Below are 25,548 nucleotides of genomic sequence, written 5' to 3' on the forward strand. Positions count from 1 at the left end.
ACTTATATACTTTTAAAAGTGTGGTATGCCGCTCAGATATTTCCGCTGCTTGAATCTTATGCCAAAAAATTGATTCTTTGATAGGTTGGTTTTTATGTACTGGTTTTTATTTTCGACTACCACAACCCATTACCTATTGTTCATATCTTCAAGGAGGACTACAAGTTTTTAATGTGCGCCAGAAATGTAAAGCTCTTTATATGCGTACTGGCTTGAAATTATTCCTTGATTCTGACTCCCACACGTCGTAATGGATAGCGTGCTGGGCTTTTTCATTAACTGACAATAATCCGCCTTACATTCGATTTTTTCTCATTGCCCTAAATATGTAAAGCAACTCGTGTCCGCATGGGCGTATTTCGCACAGTCACCTGCGACTTGCAACATGTCCACTAAAATATTACTTCACAGTGTTGTATGTCATTCTGTGCCTCGTATTTCTATGAAGTTTCCTACATATGACTGGTTTGTGATCTGACATAATGTGCACACCAAAATATTATCTTCACACATTTGTATTGTTTGATTGAGCTTTATTCATGATTTACATCCTACTAATGAACGACTTCACATTATTCGTCGTGCTGATTCTCTTAATTATGTGTACTGTGGTTGCCTGGATACACTTTTGCATCGTGTATCGGAATGGAATGATAGTCTAACATCTGGACCTCCTTATGTGGTTTATTGCGGTGATCTGTCGTAAACCGGCTCACTATTTTGATCGCCGTATGCTTGCTTTTCCGGACTATGTGTGGTATCCATATACTAAACTTAATGCTGTTAATTGGCTTATTGGGTATACTATCTATTATACTCTGTTTTTTCGGCCAAAGTGTACAGTGGAAGAATGTTATTTGTGTTTAAAATATGTTTGTAATCAGACTATTCTTCAGTTCACTAAGACTGACCGGTCTGTATTTGCAAATTTTCTCACAGTGATCTTGAAAAGTTTGATAATATCCTTGTCCGACGTTATGTAATATCAGTATTTGTAATGTAATGTAATAGGTAATTTAGTTCAATAAATGTATTTAGTAATTAAAAAAAAGAAGTAGAGCGTTGGCTTCGCATTCGGGAGGTCGTGGGTTGGATTCCCGCTGTTGACCATTCTAACAGGTTTTCATACAAGGCAAATACCGGAATTGTACATACTAAACCGGCCCTAGCCGATACGTTCCCAAATCTGTTCCATTGTTGTTAGATATCCAGTATAAAATGGCCTCTGAGCTGTATCTGGTGATTGTTAAATAGATAAATAAATAAAATAAATTAATGCTAGAACCTAAAATTCTCTCTTTCTCTTAAACTTTAATTTTAAATACCCTTCAATTACTTTTTTCTTGTTACTTGTACAAATATTTAAACTTACTTAAGTTATTAATCATAGTAAAATATTTTCCAGTCTACTTTTCGTGTTGTCCCCACGGCAAATTTTTAAGATTGAAGATTTCTATTTTCTTAATGCATGTTTTTGAGTTTCAATTATTGCTGTATTTATAATAACTTGTTCTGCAGCAAACGTTATTCAGTACGATTTACAATCATTTCAAAACGTAGATGTTAATACAATTTAAAATAATGCGTTCTCGTATTTTTCCTAAACACATTTCACATTCGTACCATTTGACTGTGATTCTATCTCTCCCTCTTTAGTTGGGACTTTTTTTTGTTTACTTTGTTCAACACAATACCCAGAAACATTTGATTAATAAATCCAATTTCTGACTAAAGCTTCTTTTAATGCTAAATTAATCGTTTGTGTTTTGTTTTATTTATTGTAGAACTGGAGTTTTAAATCAATTAATCAGTAGTAAGGGTTTCTACTACTCTGGATTTATATTATGACATTGTGATGCTCTTGAACTATAGTGAAATAGAGCGTTTTATATCGTTTTATAGAGAAACAGCACTTCTATATGACCCTGAGGTTTCATCTTTACCAAACAAGGAATGGACGGCAAACACCATAGCCCATGAACTAGCTCACCAGTGGTTTGGCAACCTCGTTAGTCCCAAATGGTGGACAGATCTCTGGCTCAACGAAGGTTTTGCAACATATGTTGCCACTTTAGGAGTTGATCACGTAAGTTATTCTTCATAATATACAGGGAGTTGATTTATTAGTATCACTAATTTTATACTAATTTCTATTTGAAAAATGAAATGAAATCTTTGAGTTTTACGTCCCACGATTATGTCGGCGGGGCTAAAGGAGACGGTGAAGATGAGAAATGAATGAAATGGTGGAATGAAGAAAATGGAAGGAAAGGGGAGAATCCCGAGAAAACTCACGAGCATAGTATTTGTCCATCACAAAGTCCACACTAATTTCTATTTGATTTTAAGAGTGGTTTATTCAATCATAATTAGTAGTAGAAGTTCGATGTGCATTTTTAACCAGTACGTTTTCTATTTATAGAGAAATCCCAAAGTCACAATCATTACCTCTATTACAGTAATGAGATGTACTTTAATATACGTACTTTACTGAAGTTACGTTTAGCGTTACCTCTGACCAAAATCACAATAAAGCCAAGACTTTGCTCGAAAGAGTAAATGCATAAATTTTGTTGGATGCAGTATGCAATGTGAATCAAAATTTCCACAAACACTAAACAAAGTCATTTATTATAGAAAATGTGGAGATAATACGTGAGACTATTCCCGGTGACCAAATTAATTGTAATAATTTGAAAGTAATTCTCGACACGGGTCTAAAAGGTTAAATTAATGAAAATATAATTATGGGGTTTATTCATGATACGCAAATGAATTACAGAAGGAAATATACAGAGCAATGTAAGAATTTTATAAAAGAAAATATGAAGACATACGTAGAAGAATTCGGAAGAGCCGATGAAATACTGTATATGGAAATTCAGTGGAAACAAGGAGGTACAGGAAGATGGAAAGAATAACGCGTAGCCTAGACTTTCAAGAAAGAAATATAGTAAGCGAGGATGATAAATGGTTTTTAGTACTTTGGGACAATTTTAAAATAGCTGCTACATTGAGGCGGGGAAAGGAGAGGCAACGTAGTAATTTCAGTAATACGTCATTCGATTTTAATATGAACATTTCCACTTGTTTCAGTTATTCAACCTTGGAACAAGTGAAAATGAAAAACCCTATCATACTCCGGACCTCACAGTTGGCAGAATTCTCAATTTTGTCGCACATGCTCAGGGCTCACAAGTCGATAGCTTTCATGTTCGCAACTAGGCTTACGTCGCGAGCTAAGACGAGTCGTAGGCAGAGTACGTCGCGTGCTAAAGTCGGATGTTTCTTCTTTCCAAACACTTTCCCTCTGCTAGTGAACTCAAAGACAATTTGAGTACATTGGCAGCAACTCAGTACAATGACGTAACAGCAAAGAATTTGTGTTGCCTTATGATTAAATGCATGAATGTTCTGACTGATATGTTGAAATGTAGAGTACGGTAAAATTCTCTTTTAATAGTGACCTTTGAATATTTTCTAGGTGGAACCTCTTTGGAATGTAAAAGAATATACTGCTTTCAACTTATTGAGTTCTACATTTGACTTGGATTCTCTCAAGTCTTCTCATCCTGTATCTGTTCCTACCGGAAATCCTGAGGAACTTCCTCAGATATTTGATACACTCTCTTACAAAAAGGGTAAGTACTTTCGTAGCAGTGTTACAAATTGACGAGAAATTTTGATTTTAAATTTATTGAAAACGGAAATTAACTTTGTATAATGCTGTAATGTAGTAAAAATTTCAAAACAGAACTGAAATTAAAGAAATCCGCAGCTGATATGCTGTGAAACTAACGAAATTACACACAAGAAAACAAATAAAGATAGCTATCAATGAAAACACTCTTGCAGTGCAAGATATACTGTAGCTACTCTTTGGAGCTTAGTAGCATTAAACATTCATGCACTGCGACTCTCTATTAGTGTTGTGTTGTGTGATAACACTGACTTGTGAGAAACACGTCACATATAGGTCCTATATCTCATATAATGTTCATTTTTCTAATGCAGTTTTTGATTCGGATTTCAAATCTGAAGGGCATTTTACTATAGCACGTCAAATTTTGATGATATCGTCAGTTTTGTCATGCAGCATTTATTTCAAGTTTCTGAGCAGTCGTGCTCAGATATATGAGCAACTCAGGGGGAGATAATGATATGTGACATCTTGTAACTTTTGAGTAAGTATGAAAAAGTGCAACATTCCTATGCAATGTAATACAATGTTACATATAAAGCAGGCCTCCCTTATGATGTGATGGTACATTTCTGAACTTCAACTACCTACATACTGTTTTGTGCTCCGATCCAAACAATCTTACTGAATATCTCAATTTCGATGTAGGTGGCTCCTACTAGTAACCTTTTCAGAGTCGTTCATATAGGCTACATATGCGGATAAATGGATTTAACTATTGGTACAGCGACATCACACTTTCGGTACGGACAAAAATACGTGGGCAGTTCTTTGCAATGAGTGACAATACGAATTCAAGGTCTTATGCTAATCTTCGGGTGGAATACAGTATTGAAGCATCTCGACTGTTCATATTGAAGCATCTCATTTATGTAAGACAATTTGAAGGCAGTATTATTACACAATGGAAACATATAAGTATAAGCATCGTTTGGATACTCTCCTCAGCTGAAAGAGACGTACGATACTATGTTGCTAGTTCTTGAAAGAAAAAAAAATGTTATTTTCAGAGTACAATTGGCGTGTATGTCGTGATCTAAAAGTAATCACCATTCGCATGGAAATGCAGAGAGAGTACAAGTACTGCTGCTTAATCTACGAATGGGACTGCAGAAATTGGAAGCATCACTACATAAACAAGAATTAGCCGATCGGAGATAAGATACAGGCAGGAACTAAAGATGTTCTTCATGTGCCGTTGTTTGAGAGTGATACACTTAATCATGGCACTGCTTCATATAAATATGGGGTTCATGAAGAATTTCGTGAAAACACCAGATAAGAACTCAAAAATTTTACAGTACCTATACATCTAGTTTCGGAAGTTGAGTAATACGAAAGTGGAAGGTGTGTTCATAGGTCCACATAAGATAATAGCTGTCAGACATTTCCAAGACTTAATGGGTGGTACTGAAAGAAATGCATGGGTGTCATCAAGTTATTGTACCCTATTTCTTATAAAACTGTTTACTATGTAAATGTTGTGCAAAAATGCATTAGTGCGTACAGATAACTGGATTGCAACATAACCCCTAAAATTAATCACCTTCATTCTCGTTGTCGTAATTAATCCAATTGAGTAGAAAATTGGTATTAATTAACCCAATTAATCACCATGAAAACGCCAAACACGTATTTCAAACTTTGACCGTTTCTGATTTTGGAAACGCTCCTGCGTACGCTATAAGTCATAACTCGGAACCTTGTATATAACATCTTCATTTTTTTAAAGTAATACGTAAACGTTTGTTGTAACTCTAATTGAAACGTTTGGGTTGCAAGCCGAGCGAGCAAGACAATTGTTCCAAATGTATTTCTTTGCAAACCAACAGCAATCTTGATTTAATATGGCGCCAATACTTTTGCCGCGGGCCACGTCGTTTACTCTTTTCGAACACATTTCCTTTCTCCTTGTTCGTTCGGCGCCCTCTTGCTTTCAGCGCCCGGGGCTACGGCCCCGCTCGGCCCCCCATTAGTTAAGGTTCTGCAAACTGAAAACACGGAAAAAGTTTTTTTCCAGACATTCATTAAATTGTTCAATCACTTACCACAAAGCAGTAAACTGAAAAAATAAAAGAAAACATGTTAAGAAATTCAAGGCTGTAATAAGAAAATTTCTATTAAATGCTCCATTTTATTGTGTCGATGAACTTCATAATGAAGAATATAAAGATGGATGACTGTAGCTATTATTATCTGTTCTGCTTAATGCCATTCATGTAATTAATATTTTCATATGTAGAAATTAATATGTAACCAAAGTATGTATTAGTCAGGTTAATGTTTTTTTTTGACATTTGTGATATATTATATATACTATCGTCTCTGGCATGTAAAATTTGTTGGGGGGAGGGGTATCAAAGAAAGTGATTTAAATGGTACTACCTAGCTCAACTTGTTTATTATATTCGATTCCATTTGCTACTTTTCTGCTTACCTTCACGGACCCTCTGAAGTATATCAAGAATTCTCTTATAATCGTTTCACAGCATGAATATTATATTACAAATAAATATATTTATTATTATTTATATGTTATTCTGTCGTTAGGAAATAAATTAAATTAGAATAAAATATTAAATACTTTGTACTTCAAAATATTGTGGGGGGACGTGTTCCCCCTCCCAGAGGCGCCCGTAATTATATACCAAAATGCTCTTGTATTTGGTACACTGACACAATGGCTTTCATGCAGAGCAAGACGGAACAATGGAGATAGTAGGAGCCCTAGAACAGACACAGAGTACTTAGTTTACAAGGATGCCACAAGAGGACCCTACTCTCCGGGCGAAGCTGTTTGTGGTACGGAGAAGCACGTTATTCTTTGTTTCACCACCAGATGGTAGAAGCTTTTCTAACACACACATGAACAACATACATTTTGAGATACGGCGATCTTATTTTTTACAATTGCAACTCGCACTGTTTTTAAACAACCTCCTATTTTCTTCCCTTATAGGGAAGTTATCAAAAATCGCTGAAACATGTCTTTAATTATTTTATAACGAAAAATCGAAATATCAAATACCAAATACCATCCAATGATAACAACCATAACCCCATCCTTTTTCATCCCTTCTAGGGCAAATATACACACATATATGAGAAGTCTAAATAGGCGTATGAATATCAAAATTCTAACTTTAAAAGATTCCGAGATTTGGACATCTAAATATAATGATTGCCACCCTTCTTCCTGCCTTCCTTGTTGAATTTCCATCTATGTCAGTCAGATTTTTTTTCTTTTAATAAAGATTTGCGGCATGTCGACTTGGCATATTTTCTGAGTTCTATATGCGTATTAGGTTTACAGCACCTCATTTTAACTACATTCTATTTAAACATAAGAGTATTTTTTCATTATTGGAAAACAGAATTCGAATGCTAAATATTTGTTGATTCGTATTTTGTAAAGACATTTATGAAATCATATTTAAGATACTTTAACAGTGTTCGGGGATCCCCATCATTACAGATAAACCTTTAACTTCCTCACCTTTTATTAAATGAATTACATACCTAACTTGGCTTCAATTTTATTGAACTTGCATTTGCCTATAAGTCGTGCATTAATTATTGACTTATAGCTTAACCATCTATCATGGAACTCGTCAGGTTTGAACCAACGTTACTTCTATGTTAAAATTTTCTGTTGTCTTTGGGGTCGTCAACATATTATGTAACGCGACAAAGGAAGGTAGAGGATTCGGTCTTGCGTTACGAAGTGTGACAAGGGGGGAGGAGGCTGTTTACGACTTCGTTAGGTAACGCACTTTTTTGCTATAATATTTATTCTCAGATTTATATACAATCTTTTTAACAAATAATTTTATTCATATCTTTTTTTGTAAATAAATATTTCTTTGGTTTTGGGAAATTGCGAACATATAGCCCATATAAATTGAATCATGCAGAAAGGATTCGAAGGTGCTTGAGTGGTGACGAACTCTGCGTATATTACAATACAATAAAACTTCATTTTGTGGCTATCGCAGCATTGCATTTACGGTATATGCTTTTCTGGAGTTAGTTGTTAGTGATCGTAACCACCGCTTGAAAATGTCCTTCCTTCCCACTCGTATCACTATTTTCGAGAATATTATTTAAAACCTTTGATTTAAATAATTACCTACTCTATTCTTCTAAGGGGTTTCGCATGTAAAGCAGAGGAAACTCTGTTTTGTGAAGCAATATTTTCCGCGATGAGACGATCCACAGTTTGCAGAGCAAAATAAGATACTAAAAACCTAATTCTTCGGATATTCATCTTGCTAATTTTTTACTTGCGATTTGAATATTTCTAAAAGAATTGAGTTTATTCGCATTCTCGCACTGATTTAGGACAGGAAGAATTTGAAATGGGGTAAACTGAAGTGCAAAGTCCAAAGAAGATTCTTAAAAGCTTGTTCACAAACAACATCCCTGCTTCTTCTTGTGTGCAGGGACTTTGAAGTGTCGAACTTCAAATACACGAAGCCTCCTGGATCTCGGAAAACAATGTCGATGTCAGTTCTGTATATCCTGTTTTATTTGCATCTTCCTTGCGAATCATCAGTGACCTAAATGATAGGTGGTATCTTGGGAAACGACAGTATGCAATTTCGAAGAATTAAAATTAGTTAATTAAATAACCTTTTTGGGGCTAAAATAATACGGTACTACCATTTTTTTTTAAATAATTTTATTTGTTGGCGAAAAACACTACAAATATATTCAGAATACAATCATTTTGTAATAAAAAGTTCTTCTATTAAAAGTAACTCTCAAAATAAGCACAACTGGCGAAAACAAAAATTAAAAAGTATTACGTAAGAAAGGTGGGGAAGGGTTCGGCCTTGCTTTACGAAATGTGACAAGAAGGAGGGGGGGGGGTAAAATTTGTCAAAAATAGCGTTACGTAATATATGAACGGCCCTTTCGACACCAAACTAAACGTTCAACACTATACGTGATCTTAATTTCTTAGAGCTCTTTACACATAATATTTTACAGTTTCTATAGTTTGGAAGATTAACAAACCCAAGAAGAAAAGGTGCGGGAGGAGTGGAGGGAGGGCTTTGTGAATTGAGCATCTTCTCGAAAAATATAAGAAGCAATGACATACTGGTTTTACTGGTATTTGTGTTTATTGTCACGTATATACGTATGAACTAATTAGCAGCTTTAAACTTCGCGTTCATATCGCACATTGCGAGAGAGAATTCGAGTCCTTCTCAGATAGATTTATTGAAGTATTGTTGATCGTCGCTAATTCAAGGTATTTTTCTTCCGGGACTTTTGCGGGAAATTTATAAGAAACGACGATCGAGTTCATTTTGCAAAGTGTAAAAGACAAAGAAAATATAATATCAGAAGTCCTCGTTTCATTTGGATGATACTGATCAAAATCCAGGATACAATCCACAACTCAGGGTTGCTTTTGATATTTCTCTGCTTAGAGATGCAAGAGAGCTTAGGTGTTTCTAGTGTTTCTTGGAACTGACGATCTTTGCTCGATCTATCGCCACAGATGGGAAGACGAAAAGAATAAAGAGAGTGTTTTAGCCTTTTAACATGTTGGATACAACATTTAAATCATAGTCTGTGCATGATAAATTAAAATGGATATTTATTACATGCGGTATTTATCTCGCATGAACAATTTCACAATTAGATTGAGGAATATCTCATGACTGTTTTCCAAATGTATTTTAAACAAACAAACTATAACAAATTTACCACTAATACTATACTCTCCATTCTTGTTTACAACTTCCTCCCATCGTTCAATAAGTTTTTCGATGCCTTAACGATAGAAATCTACCAGTTTTCACTTAAAGAATTTGACCAAGCAAGCTTTCAATTCCACAAAGCAAGTGTGGCCTATCGTAGAGTGGTCACTAACTCCTTCACCTTCAGTGCTAGCGGTCCCTGATTCTATTCTCTGTGGGGGCACTCGAACGAAAAAGTGTAAAAAGCTTTTACAGGCCAGCCACCTTGATTAAGGTTTTCCTCATTCACACCAGGCAAATGCCGGTATGATTTCTAACAAGTCTCAGGTCGCTTCTTTTCTTCCCCGATCCTTTCTTCCTTCCATTTCCCCGGATAGTGTGCTCGCTGAGGGAAGTCATCCCTCATACGTGACGGGCTAAATGGCCATAGATGCCGAAAGAACAGAAATCTAAATCCTACATCCTATATCCACAAAGTAAGCCCTCAATATCAAAATATTGAACGATACCGCACATCGCGCAAAGCATCCGAAGGCGATCGAAAGCTGTGAATATGTGATGGCGCCAAATGTGGAAAGTATGGTGGATGAGGCAACACTTTCGATTTGAGTTTTTGAATTGCGGCTTTGGTCATATGGACAATGTGAGGACGGGCGTAATTACGTTCGGGAAGAAGGTCATTTCGTCTATTCAGTTTTTTCTTTCTGAATTATTTTGTTGAGTTGTTGCAGCTGTTGAATGTAGAAGTCCGTATGGTGTGTTTCGTTGTGCTCAAGCAATTCGTAAAGAATTATACCTTTCCAGACCCACTTTACACACAACATGGTCTTTATAGATGATGGCCTTGTTTTGGTTGCGAAATCGGTTGTTCGTCGGTGCTGAACCGTTCTCTTCACTGCTTAGCATTGACGCAAAAAGACCATTTCTTATCGCCAGTGACAATGGAGTAGAGAAAACGCTGTTCATGACCGTGTGTTGAGCGAGGATACTGCCGGCAATTGTGGATGATTTATTTTTGTTGCTTTTATTTCAAATGTGTGACACTGAAGCGCTGAATCTACCCATTGAGTAAGTTTAAATGATGGTGGTTTATCATAGCTTTTTTTTGTATCACAGTCCATTTGCTCTGTCAATTCTATGGTCGTTTGATTCCGTGCATTTTCTCACTGTGCAATTTCACACGGTGGTCATTATCAAGCAATTTCGCACAGTCTTCCTTATTGGATTAATCATTCTGCAGGTGTGGTGTATTTTCACGCCTGTCAATCACATGATTCACCCTGAAACCGCTTTCACTGTTGAGAGAGGGATGACAACCAATGGCAAATAAGTAAGAACAGGAAAAGAGCAAACACAAGTTAAAAAAAATACGAACAATTGAATTAATACTAGTTTCAAGTATTTTTCCCAATTGAACACCATACATGCAGATATAGGAACCACACGAGTTAAGAGTCTTAAGACGTTGATTGTGCCAGTCTTGTATGCAGCTAAAACGATTGATGCCAGATAAAACAGAGCAAACATACAAGCAACTGTTTACATTTCTTAAAATGTGGTCTGGCCAGAACGAATCTCGAGTGTTAAAAGTGAGTTTCCAGCTTGATTGAATCAATGCATTCTGTGCGGTGTTTCCTAATACCCAGGTTTCCGGCTGCCATTAGAATTTAACCAGAGCATCTGGTGGAAGGTTCAGAGTTAGGTTCGTCGAAGAATCCCTCTACAATGAAGATATACGTCATCATGTTCGTATGTATAGTGCCTTAGCATTAATATCAAACAGGATCGATGAAGGTTGGCTCATCGTCATGGAGGACTGTCCATCTGGCCAGAAAACCGAAGAGTTAAATGATTATTTCGTTGAACAACGGATGAACATATCAAAGATTCTGAGAAATATAGAACTCTAATAGTCAAAGACACAGAACAATCCAGTGGAGTGTTGGCGCAATATGTTAATCCGCAGCATATCTAAGAGTACACCACATACCTTGAAGCTTACGAGTGCACTAAAAGCAGATGCGACGTCTAGTTTTCATGCTTTGGCGAGACAGGGCTTAAATTGCAATCCGGAGAAGCGTAAAATCAACTTATACCCATCTTGACCTTAGATTGCAATTCGTCCTGGAGAAGATAGGAAATGGCGTGAAATTTAAAAAAAATGCCTGAGGAGCTTGAGCTTAGGAATGCGCATGAGTCGAGCTAAATTTTGATTCGAATTTAAGTCGAGTTTCGAGTTGAGTCGAGTTTGATAAATAGATCGCTCGTTCAACTCGTTTAAACTTGTTTTGAAATCATGATCTGATTAGACTGGAAAACGAAAGCCATGAGATTTGTAAGCAATAATGTCGAATACTTTGGTCTTGCTCACCAGAGAGGATACTTCTCGCATTTCGTCTCATCTTGATAGCGAGATGACAACAGATTTTTATAACGAGGCAGCCTCAAATCTCAGGAGCACCAATATAAGTATATACTGTAGTTCTTACCATCAAAGCTGAGATCTGCATGGTCGAATTTTTGAGCCCAAGGAGAAGCCCAATTCGGATAGTGATGTCAACTGGCTCGGCTCGGTTCAACTGAGCGAACAACTCGAGCCAGCTCAGTTGGAATGAGCCACCGACTCGATTCGACTCGGCTCAGGTGAGACATTTTCTGAGCCGACTGGGTTGAAACGGACTCGGTTTGAGTCTGCTCAACTGAGCCCATGGCTAGATCCGTCTCGGTTGGGGTGAGCCATCAGCTCGGTTCGGTTTGGCTCAGGTGAGTCTTCGGTTGTGTTCTGCTCAACTGAGCCGAAGGCTCGAGCCAGCTCGGTTGGATGACCTGCTAACTCGCTCACTTCTCACTTCAGCTCGATAGCAAATAAGCTGTGACCCGAGTAGCTCGAGCCGTTGACAACCCTAAATCCGGGCGAAGTAGTTTTGAACATGTTTTCCCGGCGCCCTATAACTTTTAACAATTTTTGGCTCGAATCCGAATACTTGTTCCTCCGGAACTCAAACCGAGAACTTCGTGAAAGATGTCCTTGCTTCCTAGACTTCAACTAGCTTTTGGTATTCTTATATAAACTGCCTGTTTTTCATGTTTATACGCTGTGTTATAATAATAATAATAATAATAATAATAATAATAATAATAATAATAATAATGAGTTGTAGCAGAGCAACAGCTTTGTAATAATTATATCGTTTATGTAGGATACTAGAAGAGAGTACTTGAAACTACCACACAGGATTTGGCTCAATTTGGCTCGACTCGACTCTAAACTCGACCTGAATTTGGAAAGAGTTGGAGGAAATTTTTCGAGCCGAGTTCTCGAGTTGGGCTCAAAGATGTCTGTTTCGAGTCGAATCGAGTTTCAGAGAAAACTCGTTCTAACTCGCTCGTGCCCATCTCCAAAAGCTGGAATAATAAACTATGAATTGTACAAAATGAATTGAAGATGTACAGAAGAATGAATGTTCCACCTTAAAGACGTGTTCTTCTCTCGGAAAATAACGAGATGATATGGTTCTTCTTCAAGCCGCCTTGGAGTATGGATCTAATGTTTTGTGTTTCACAAATCACGTTTTTCTATACTCTAGGGTGGGCACATTTTGATTAGATTTTTGAACTTCCTGACTGAATTTTCTGATGAGCTGCTTATTTTGTTTTTATTTATTTTAATATGTGATTGTTCTATCTTCTATTCCTAATTATTTTAATTTTTGATTATTCTTTTCCTGTTCTTATTTATTTTCATTTGCTATCCTTTTTGTATTAATATAAATTAGCGATAGTTTTTGTTATGATTTTTTTTATTTTTTTCAATTTCCCTTTGATATGCTATTTTTCTCCTCTTACTATAACTTTTGTTTGCTCATTGTTTTGTTTTGTCTTGTTGTTTGTTATTTTAATTTCCGTTTATTTTGTTTATTATTCTTTTTGTGAAAGAGAAACATTTTCTAAGCTCTACTTCTCTACTATTAATTCCAATTGTTAGCAAATATTTTAACTTATGTTTGCTCTTTTTCTGTTCTTAGTAGTTTACATTTGTTCTGTATCCTTCCTCCCCCTATAGTGAAAGCGTATTCAGAATGAATCACGCGATTGATAGGTGGATCGTGTGAAAATGCACGACACCTGCAGAAACGATTAATTCGATAAACAGGACCATGTGAAATTGCTCGATATTGAGCACCGTGTGAAATTGCACTGTGAGAAACTGCACGTTACCGGTCGTTTAATGTAGATTTTCGTGAAAAAGGTAATTTAATCGTTCTTTAGCGAACTCAATTGGTTGACCAGTGTTCGATCCACTATCCTTGAGTTCGAAATTTTCATTTTTGAAATTCGAAAACAACGGCGGGCAGTACTTTGAAGCATTGCTTCCAGTGGCGTGCCGTGACTTTTCTCACAGGGGACTAGGTTCGAAGAGAATGTGTGCTGTAGAGTGGAGGTCCTGAGTACTATTGTTGACACCAAATAACACAATTTATATGTTTCTGTAAACGCTTCTTCTACCAAGCCTCTTTCTTTCAGGAAATGGATAATTTCATTCACAGTTTTATTTGAAATATCTAAGTCTGTAAACCTATATTAATTCACTCCGCAAATTGTTAAAATTAAATAAAAAAACTCCCGTAAATTGATTTAAGGGTGAAAAACAAGCAATCAGGAAATCGAGATTTCAAGCACTGAAAATTCTTTAAATTTAACAGCTCAAGAAATTGTAACTCACTGAGATCTTGAAATCACAGTATCAATAATGTCATTGAAGATACGCACGTATTTAATTTCTGAATCTGTTGAGTCATTTACTTTGCGTCTTTTCTTAGAAGGTTCCCGTTGCCATCCAATTCTACTTTTCTACAAGTCTTCAAAATCGTTTCTTGCATTTCTAAGTTGAGATACCATCTCTTGTACTTTTTCGATGCAATATTTCACATCCAAGGTTTTACTTTAAAGAATGTTGAATAGTATATCCGTGCGCGAAAAAGAAAAATGACTGAAAACTTTTAGTAGAAATGCAAAATCCAAATCTTTCAATGATAACTCACACATTTTTTCTTTTTTCTTTTTTGTAGTCATGAAACTTTGGTGTCGCAATCATCTGAATCTTCTACAATGTTCTCAGAACACCGTAAGAGTTTTATTTGATTTTCATTTACTGCATTCACAATTTTGGAGTTGTAATTCCATCTTATAATGGCAACCGTTGGAAATCGCATAGTTACTTCTGATTCAGCAAGCGCGTTACAGCGTTTCGATGAATATGAAAAGAATTTTGGAATGTCACTTATTCTAAAAAATATTTTACATTCCTTGATGTGATTAACAGATTGTGGAACAACGAGATTGAGTCTGTGATGATAGCAGTGTATGATGAGTGCACTCAAACACCTTTTCACAAAAGATTGTACACCGTTCAAATGTCCAGAAAATGTGGCAGCTCCATCCATAGCCTAGTGCTACAAGCTTTTGCTTACAATTAAAATGAGAGAGAATTTGGAAAGCATGCTCATTTAAAGCAGTCGCAGTGCAATCACTAGTAACATCTGCAAAACAAATAAATCTTTCATGAATTGCCGTCTTTCACGTATCGATTGAATGTTGAGAGATCTTTGCAATGTCCGTAATTTTGTCCAACATTATTGCTGTAAGAAGTGTATTGTTTATTTCTGACCTAATTTTATCCAGAATTACTCACCAACACATTTAATAATATAATTTTGAATTCTGTTTGATGTTCCTTTAAACACTCCCATGCTGTGAAGATGACAAGTCAACATGGGCGCCCGAACGAGAGGGCAGGGTGGGGACCGGACCTTCCTCTGGCTCAAGAAAATGTTTACGTATTATAGCAAACCACGTATATTAAATACCAGAAATACCAAACGCAACATGGCAACCATGCAGATGGGCCCCTCCCTAGAAAATTTTCTTCAGGCGCCCCTGCAAGTCCATTTAATGTCCTACTTAGAAAGTAACTGAATTATTCAATATAATTTCCCTAATTGACAGAATCTTCCTGTTCGTTATGACCTCTAAATGATAGCTCTTGTTTAGCCATAAAACAAGAGGAATAAATCAATCGGTTCATTAGTTCTCGGTTTGAATCAACTTCTGCATTGCTTGCTCAATTGAAAGTCAATTTTGGTTTCCCGAAAGTTTTCAATTTAGTTATTGTGGACAGGTGTGAATAACACTTTTCGTGGCGCAACTTGGGTTTGTGAAAATTGTTCATGTCACAAAAGCCATCATTCTTCTACACGTTCTTTTCTATGTGGAACAGAATACAAGGCCAGCAATACAGTTTGTTTCTTGTCTTACATGCAGTTAACTATTTCGAAGAAGCAAAATAATCCGTTTTGATATTATGTATATAATCTTTCATTTTTTGTCTAAATGAAAATGCTTGGAGTTGTTCTACCACTATTTATTATTTATTACATTTCTTGAAAATTGAGGAATCCAATGGTCCAGAATACAAGACTGAAACGGCCGATCCCTACCCCTACTGTCCCCTATACTAATTGAAGTAATATCACTGCTTGCGCCGTCGTTTTGCTGCAAGGGACTCGGTTTCTCAGACGAGTTCCCTTCCATACTTTATTCTTCGAGTCATTTTCAAAATATATGAATAATCTAAAACGTTCACACTTCACTAGATCTCTTAAAGTGTCAAGATTAGTACTGTAAATTTAATTGCGTTAAAACTATTAACTGTAAAAAGCAAACGAGCATTAAATTCGTTTACGACAGAACGCCCGTGTTTAGAGCTTAGACAACATAATATGAGGACTAGCTGGCTGGACCCTGTTCCCTTCTCTGAGAAAAGCCAAGTAAAACCCGAGCGTTTCCGATCTCTACTTTGCTGTCGCACCCAGCACACGGGCGCTGACTATAATTGTGTCAGAACAATTGGAATAGTGTTATTTTACGAAAATAGAGAAATACAAACAATGTTTTCGTTTTCTTTGGTAGATATTTATCACAAAATACTTTATTTAAAATGCCAGGGGACTAGCCTAGTCCCCTAGTCCCCTTGACGGCACGCCGCTGATTGCTTCTTCTCCATACAAAGCACAAATCTTACGATCAGCTTCGGTGGCCTTAACATCTTTATTGCAAAATGAAAATGGTGACGAAAATGCTCAGTTTTGTTCACGTGTTATTATTGATTTAGAAGGACTCAAAAATCAATATAATTAAAAATTCAAATCATACTATCTTGTAAAGCAAACAGTTCTCTTTTGAATAACATAACACATTTTGACAATGTACGAGGGCAAGTCAAGAAAGACTTGGACTGATTTTTTTCCCGGCAGTTCTGTTAACGCTGGAGCTTCATAGTTTGGCATACAAGTAGGGTGGGTCTTGCTGTGCATATATATAAAATGTTGTTAAGGAATCATTGCATGTTTGGTAACCACGACTTTTTATTGCAGGTGATGTTCTGCGCCGCCTCTAGAAATCGCCTGTAGAAGAAATGGAGTCATTACGAGATGAACAATTTGCAGCTATACGGTTCTGCTATCGCCTGGGGAAACGTGCAACAGAAACTCTAGGAATGTTGAGAGCAGCCTACAAAGATGACGCTCTGCCACGAAGTACCGTGTTCTGGTGGTTCAAAGAGTTTAAAGAGGGCCGAATGACAATCACGAAAGCTGGTGGACCAGGTGTATCAGCGTCAGCTGTTACTGAGGTGAACATTAACACGGCGGCAGTCATTGTTAGAGAAGATCTCCGCATCAGTATCGACGATCTGGCAGCCGCACTACGCATATCTCATGGCAGTGCCTTCACAATTTTGCATGACCACCTCCACATGAGCCGAGTGTGTGCGCGATGGATTCCGCGACTCCTGACACCAGAACAGAAGGCCGTTCGAGTGGAGACTTGCAGGGAGCTGTTGCAAAGGTTTGAGGATGGTGGAGACGCCTACCGCACCGTGCGACTTTTTTCTATTCCCTGCCCTAAAATCCAGACTGCGTGGACGCCGCTTCTCCGATAATTCCGAGGTTCTGAAGGCATCGGAGGCGGTTTTGAAGGACCTCTCAAACAATGGCCTGCGACACGTGTTTGAGGACTGGAAGACTCGAATGAAAAAGTGCATTCAAATGGGCGGGGACTACTTTGAAAAGGATCATGTGCCTGTTGCTGAGTAATAATTAATTGCCTAAAAAAAAATCAGTCCAGGTCTTTCTTGACTAGCCCTCGTATTTTATTTCTGTGTTCATTTTTAAATTTTAAAATATCATGAATTATTTCTTAACATAATGTATAATAATTACAATATACAAACAAATACGTAGATAAAGACTGGCAACTTTATTAGAAATGTATGTACAATAAAATCCAATAGTTTTTACTATTTAAAAATAAATATACACTCTGTACGTTGGCCATCTGCCTAAGTTAGCTATTTTTTGATGGCACCAGTCAATAGTATCCAATAAAAACGGGTTTCACTGTACATTTTATAAAGGATCTCTTCTTAATTGGGTATTGAAATATTTCCATCACTGTCAGTTCACCTAGGCTACAGAGTCAAACTGAAACGTACATGGTATACAATGTAATAGAGTTAACTGCATTGGTTTGGAAGTTATTTTACAATATGTATGTGAAGTACGATACTTCTACCAGATGTCAGTATTTTCATGACTATAACGTCATATATGACGTGTGATAGTGAAACAAAATGATCACTGCGCACTTGCTGTTGGGAATGGAAATACGGGAGATCTGAGGTCTTCCAGATTTTTCCTTGTAAACATTGCAAATGCAATGTTTACTATCTTTCTCAAACTTGTCACAAAACTGTGTAATTGGCAAACATCTAAGAGGTTCTGTTTTGAGTTTACACCTCCATTGACTTGAACTTCACTGACATTTTCAAAGTTGAAGAAAAATCTTTAAAATGAACTTTCGTTCCTCGAATGTCAAGCAAGCACCTGACATTTTGTTTTGATATCATGTGTTATCGTTACACTTTTAGAACCATCATGAGAGTATCGACATGTGTTGAGGAACAGCAAGCTAAATACGGTATCAATTTCAAAAGTAATATGGAGATAAAATCTATTAAATGTTGTATAAATTTTTCATGCACTCTGTATATGCATCTATTATAGTATACAGCATATTTATTAAGTATTAATATGTAACTTTATTAGAACTGAATTCTGGTTTGTTTTCTAGGTTCATTCCTGCTTCGCATGTTGAATAACTTTCTGACCGAAAAGACATTCCGTCGAGGTGTGTCCAACTATTTGAAGGAGAAACAGTTTTCCAATGCGGAACAAGACGACTTGTGGAAATATTTAACGGAGCAGGCACATCGTGATGGCAATCTACCACCAAATGTCACAGTGAAAACAATTATGGATACGTGGACCAAGCAGACAGGCTACCCGGTTCTTACAATCACTCGCCTTTATGACGATGGAAAGGCAATTATCCATCAGGTGACATACTTTATTTGTGTTTAGTAACTTTTTTTTTATCGGTTCCCGAATAACTCAGTTCTGATTTCGGAGGTTTAAAAGTTCATCCTGCAACTATACATTTTTCTATGCATGTTCTTTTAATCTCATGTATAACATTAGAAGAGTGTGTGAGCATAATTCTTTCATTGCTGTCCACTTGCTATGACAGTCCTCAGAAGTACGGTCTACGTGGCTGCACAATTACCGACTCTTCCTGCTGCGAAGAAAAGGCTCTAAATTCCCGCGAAGTTAATGATCTAGATCAGTCATTCCTACTGGTCAATGTATAACGTATGGACAGGTTTTTAAAATTGAAGAAAGGTCAGAGATGACGGATAGAGTAAATGAAAGGAAGCGAGGAGGGAGGTGAATGGAATATATTAGTATAAAATAAGTTATTGAATGCGAGCTGGCGGAAAAGCTTTATGAATAATGCACATTCCAGCTTTAAAATATCATAGTTACAACTAATATTAAGTTGTCTTTATTATGTGTAATTGGTATCTAGGTTACAAAATAAACTGTCTTTGAAATTCGGAATAAAGAGTTAACTCCTACAAATATCTTGAATTAAAATGAATTATTTAATGTTGACGCAGTTGGAATGAACTTACGCTAAATAGGGCACGTTTTTTCCAAACAATTTGATCCTGATTTTTGTAACACAGCTGCATCTGCAAATATTTCAGTACTTGTGCGAAGCGACAGAAATCGAAGAACACAGAAGTATTTACACATTACTTGCTGTTACCGGCACTAAACCACGTGAAGAGTTAACAGAATTAACTAACCTCAAGCAGAGGTCCTTTGACAAATTAAAAATGTTTACTTGAGAAACATGAAACTAAATACCATAGCTGAACGCTACAAGTTTCATACTGCTTACCAAACTGATCAGCAATCCTTTATGAAGTATTTGAGTGATTTACGGAAGCCAGTAGCTCTTTCTGAATGTGTTACTTTTGCCATTCAAACGGTAAGAGATCAAATGAAAATAAACAAGGAATCTTCTAGACGTCGGGTTCTAATAACTGATTTAATCCAGTTCCACACTTATGCCATCTGTTGCATATACATTGTGACAGGGGCTGAGAGAGCTCGAAACTAATTAAATGTTCAACGCAACAGACGGCAAGTCTGAGAAAAAATGCTCTTCTGGGCAACGTTCGAAGGCCAATGTAATACATAAACCATTTGTACTTAAACAGAGAAATCTACTCAAAGAAACTGATCTTGCGGTCGTGTTCACAGAATCAATTTTCATCTTGGTAATGAGATGCTTGTGATATGATACTTGTCATTTCGCTCCATGTACTTCCAAAAGAATTTTTGCATGAAATAAGGAATATTGAGATGCCCGACAATGTGCAAGATTACAAGAGCTAGCTAATGAACTTCTCAGAGAAGATGATCAAGACGATGAAACCCTCGTATAGCATGAACATCAAGTCCCGATTCCTTTCATAATCGTAATTTTGATAACCTTGTGTTAATGTGAAGGAAGATGGAGGATCGTCAAGCGATCCTGTTGAAGCAGACCAAATCTTTTGTGATGAATCTACTGACGAACCAAATACTATATTAGAATGTTACGAAGAATTTAATACAAACTAAGTTGATCAAGTTACGGAACGATGATCCACACGAAGATCACTTGTGAAAAAATTATGAATTAGAGGAACATTGTTCGAAAACTGATGAAGAACCTATTCTATATAATGATATTGGCGATATTTCAATGATTGATCCATGATTTGGAATCGGACTGATTTCTTTGGAGAATTTGAACATGACGTGGAGTATATGTGGAATTGGATTGAGGCGAAAATCTACATGAAATTAAGATACCATCCTCTCACTAAAATAAGAAAAAAATCTTATATAATTGTTAATATCTCAGTGGGGATACTCAATGCTTTGTCTGAATGAAGGTAATCTTGTGATTAGTCTCAGTGGAGACAAGGAGTATTATGAAAATTGGAATATGTTGTATAAGTCTCACTGGAGACAATGATGTTACATCTTAGTGTAAACGAATAATCTACATATTTATTTGCTATGGAGAGCGGAGAGTGAATGTTAGTATAAGTTATCAGATGTAGTTGGTAAAAAATTTAAATTTGATTTAAATTACTCGCTGAGCAAAACAATACGTTTATTGAAAGAAAATATTAACGTGTGACAGATTCGCCAACTATCCGCTTAGCTTCATCATACATTACCTAGTGGTAGAGTGCTTACTCTTGGTACATGAAGTCCCTGGATCGATCCCCGAACCAAGTAAATTTGTGGTAGAGAACATCGTTCCCGTTTTCTTTCACATTCTTATTCCATCAACTTTTCCATCATCATTCACTTGCCTTAATCATTAATCTCTTAGCTTAAAGACCATAATTGTGGACTTAAACTGAAAGATTTCATTTTTTAATATCAGATGTGCTAGCTGCTCCTTGCACTCTCTATGTGGTTGCTTAAGAATGGGAGCAAAAAGCGACTAAGTCACAGAGCAGTTAGTTGTAAACAACTGATCTAGATCAATATTAATATAGAGCTGTTGGCTACCGAAGGAGTAAGCAATGAAATAGTTAAGTTGTATTTAAAGATTTCTTTTAGTAAGATCCGCGTACAATCACGGTTTAAATTAATCTCAAAATTCACTTTTTATGTTCGTTTACTTATTTCTTGAAATTTCCGAAGTCAAGCGTCACTTTTGAGTACCAATGGTATATGAGACTTTAAAATAGGACCCGAACCACTGAAAATGTGTTCAATTTGTTTTAATGCTGTCCCACTGGGAATCAAACCTATTGCCACGTACACCAAACGCGCACGTGCTAGCTCCTAGGCCAGTGGTTCTCAACCTTTTTTTGACTGATGACACTTTACTGTACGTTCAGGACATCACGACACAATTGTTTGATATTTTTATTATAAATAATATCTATTTAATAGTGAAACCAATTAGTTTTTTTTTATATAATGACTGTATATAGCACTGAGCATTATTGCTACCGCTGGAGGTGTTGACTGCTACAGTCTGTCTTGATTTTAACTAATTATTATTAAATTCTTCATGATTTTTAAATTCTAAAATTTCTCGGCATACTTCAGGAGATTGCGTGACACACCAGTGTGTCGCAACAAATCGGTTGAGAACTACTGTTCTAGACTAGCTGGGAGGGCTAGATTAGTTTAAGATTGCACAATCCAACGTACAACAAAATCCAGAAACAGCATTAAACAAAGTAAAACATAAAAATGGCTATCTACTGGTTGTGTACATTATACTATTAAGTTGATAAAATAAGAGCTCATTTATTCATGAAAGTATAATACGTAGTTCAGAATAACAGTTTCCCTTTGTTAATTTAGATGAATCACGAAATAACAAGAGTCTCTCATATACAGAGGTATTCCAATATTGAAGACACTGTAAACAATAATAATAGTTATCAAAAGCACGTACCATGGTTCGATAATTCTGGTAGGATTATGGAGTAACTTTAGTAAAAATGAATGGCGAGAGTTGCAAACTCCGGACCAACTCTCTATTATGGGTTTACGTAATATATTAACCGTTAATCTAAGAGCGTTTTGTAATTATCTGTGTTATATCTCTTTCTCTAGAGGCACAGCATGCATGAAGATACTTTTATGTGTCGAACGAAGGAGATTGTGTGCCACTGGAGAATTTAGAAATAAATCATGTGTGGTTTATTACCATAATAATACCTATATCGAACTGGTGTAAGTGGAGTATTCCGACAAAAAGTTTCTGCAAAGAAGAAAGCTGTTAATCCGGTGGTCAGAATGATGGAAATTACAGTCATTCTTACAGCAATGTGTAGTTAATTCTAGGTGGGACAATATGGTGTGGAATGCAAGGGGAAACTATGATATTACTTTTTCTAACTTACTGCAAATGGAAAGTGGAAAAAAATATGTTCAATTGTCGATCGCAACATAAAATATTACAAAGGTGAAATATCCTTACCTCCAGTTGGCTCTCCGAAGATTTATTTTCAGAAAGACTATTGAGTGACAACATAACAGGAAACAAATAAATGTTAGGTGAAATAAGTGTAAAGTATTGAGATTGGAAGCTACACATGTTACAGAGAGAGAAATTAGAAAGTTTAAAACAAGATATAAGAAAAAAAATTGTTTAGATTTAGTTGGAATATATGCAATTAAACGTAAAGTTTTTAGTTGAAACTGTAGAATGTTATACTAAACAGTAAAAGAAAAAGTAAAAGTAAGAAATGAAAAAGAAATGACAATAGTAGGGAATTGGTTTTGGGAAACCAAGGGTAAGAGATTATTATGAAAGTAGAAATTGCAGATAATACAATTATGTTAAATTAAAGGAAAGAAGAAAGATCCCATGATAGTAGAAATGTGCACCGAATATGCCATACAAGACGGAAGGAATAAAGGAAATTATAAAAAAAGGAGAAAAAATATGTCCGTAACCCAATAAGAGTTCACCACCTTTTACTTGAACTATCACATCGATTGCAGTGCGATATTGAGTGCTTTCACAATTTGTTCCTACACTATGAATTGATTGAGGAACCTCGCACACCAAAACTACACATACTAGGGTTAAACCAATCAAATATCAAATTGATTTTGAAACGACAGGTTGAAGTTGAAATAACAACCAAATAGCAATAAACTCATTCTATAAATTTCATTACAGAAAAGCTAACCATAATAAGATAAAATATAAAGGGTCGAAATTCAGAATACATTGGCCCTATTTAGTGAGAATATAGAAATAAAAGAAATTGGTATATTGACAAAACATTATCGCCAAGTTGTCCACTTGAGTTAAAAAAAAAAAAAACGAATCCCGTAGAATTAAATGAGAAGTAAAATTTCACCTGGCCAAAACCACGCTGTGCAAAAGTTCGAGCGCCAAAATCTTAACCTTGGGGACCAAATCTCGCTGGGCCAAAGCTTACAGGCTGAAATCGCTTCGGGCAAAAACTCTCATAACAATAAATTAATAGCAATAACCATAATGATGGCCACAAATGATTTCTTTAGACAGTAGAAGCACAAATAGTTGACGAGTTTAATATAAATTGATATATAATTTAAAGTAATCCCAACATTAGGGGAAAATTAAAGAAGAACTTATGGATCGAATCTTTTTTCAGTTAAATTGTAAGGCGAGCGTGAACTGCAAATTCTACCAGGGTTGAAAATTTCTGTCCACTATATGTAAATTCCTAATTAAAAATGCATTGACGCATATTCCTACATTTTTTTTAAGATTCTACTTTTAAAATGGAAGTGGGGAAATTTCTATAGTTCTTTTCTTTCCAGATTCAAGAAGTGAAAAAGATCTTGTTTCTGATCGCATCATGGGACAACAGGTGAACTGTTTGAAATTAATTTTTGATGTAGTTGGTATTTATATGAATCTGGGTTTTCATTACATCACTTTTATTAAAAAGTGTATTGTATCAGGGAGTCAAAGTTTCTGTCTAACGAGCATTTAAGAAAATTCAGGTCTTAAGGAGGAAGGGGCACTTTCTATAGTTTTTCCTCACATTCAAGAGCACATCACGGGAAAACGGTTGAACCATTTGAAATGCATTTTGTGTCTACTATACTGTACTCACAAGTAAACCTTACGTTTGGGTGAATCGAGTTGCTGACTGAGACACATATGAGAAAGTAGTACTAAATGTGGTTAGTATTTCAGTGAAGTTGTAGGTGCGAAGCTCCAGGGGTTTAGGAGATACAGCTACCAGAACATCACATGGATGTACAGAATAGTCTTCATACAGTTGGAGGTAAAAGCTCTGTAAGACCTCTTGTAACGACAAAAGGTGAATAACAAATATATGGGTATATATTAGGACTAAGGGGAAGTCATATAGTAAGGGTATACCTGACGGCGGCCATCTTGAAATCCGCCATTTTGAATTAAGGTTAAGTTTTTAAAATAGAAATAGGGTCATGTGATACATGATTTAAGGCGCAAATTTAATCAGAAGAACAATGGTCACGTTAATTTTGAGTTACGCACAATTGGTAAAAAGTTACAGGGAAATTAAATATTGTTGCAGCATATGTATTAGTCCTTTACCCCACCTTGTAAATATTGTTTCAATGATAATAATTAAATAAAAAGCAGGTGGATAAATATTAGGTCTATGGTAAGAGTTGCCTTGATGGCGGTTATGTTCAAATCCGCCATTTTGAAGCAGACAAAAGTTTTAAACAAAACTCATAATATTGACACCTTATTATATTGACAACTCATAATATAGCAAATTTTACCATAACTCCAACGGTATAATCATTTTTGCTTTATCATGAACCAGCATTTGTTATCGCATAAACAAGTTGCTAATTTAAGGAAAAATGACCAAAGAGAAATTGATTCATAATTGAACTTGGGTCTTTTTTCCAAAAAAGTCATCAATTAATAGAATCAATATGTAGTTCAGAAAAGAGTGCATGACTTGCACAAATGCTCTGCCCACAGTGAGCACACATAACAAAGGCAATCGAGTTACACTTGACACATCTGTCGTTAACAATTCCGTCAAAGCAGTAGTCGTAAGGAGCGATCCATTTAATTTTGTGCTGGTTAATGATAAAGCAAAAATGGTTATACCGTTGGAGTTATGGTAAAATTTGC

At 36.1% G+C, this 25,548-nt stretch overlaps 1 protein-coding gene across 1 annotated transcript in view; it reads left to right on the top strand.

The window, feature by feature from the left end:
- Window positions 1-25,548, top strand: part of LOC145678597 (aminopeptidase N-like) — a 107,897-nt gene that overhangs the window by 56,938 nt on the left and 25,411 nt on the right. The window contains exons 5-7 of the mRNA XM_081748940.1: window positions 1,903-2,086; window positions 3,485-3,641; window positions 18,601-18,866. Coding sequence (XP_081605066.1) covers window positions 1,903-2,086; window positions 3,485-3,641; window positions 18,601-18,866 — 607 coding nt within the window. The remainder of the gene's footprint in view (window positions 1-1,902; window positions 2,087-3,484; window positions 3,642-18,600; window positions 18,867-25,548) is intronic.

Source organism: Thermobia domestica, chromosome 2 (assembly GCF_964235325.1).
Source record: "Thermobia domestica chromosome 2, izTheDome1.hap1.1, whole genome shotgun sequence".
NCBI classification, from domain to species: domain Eukaryota; kingdom Metazoa; phylum Arthropoda; class Insecta; order Zygentoma; family Lepismatidae; genus Thermobia; species Thermobia domestica.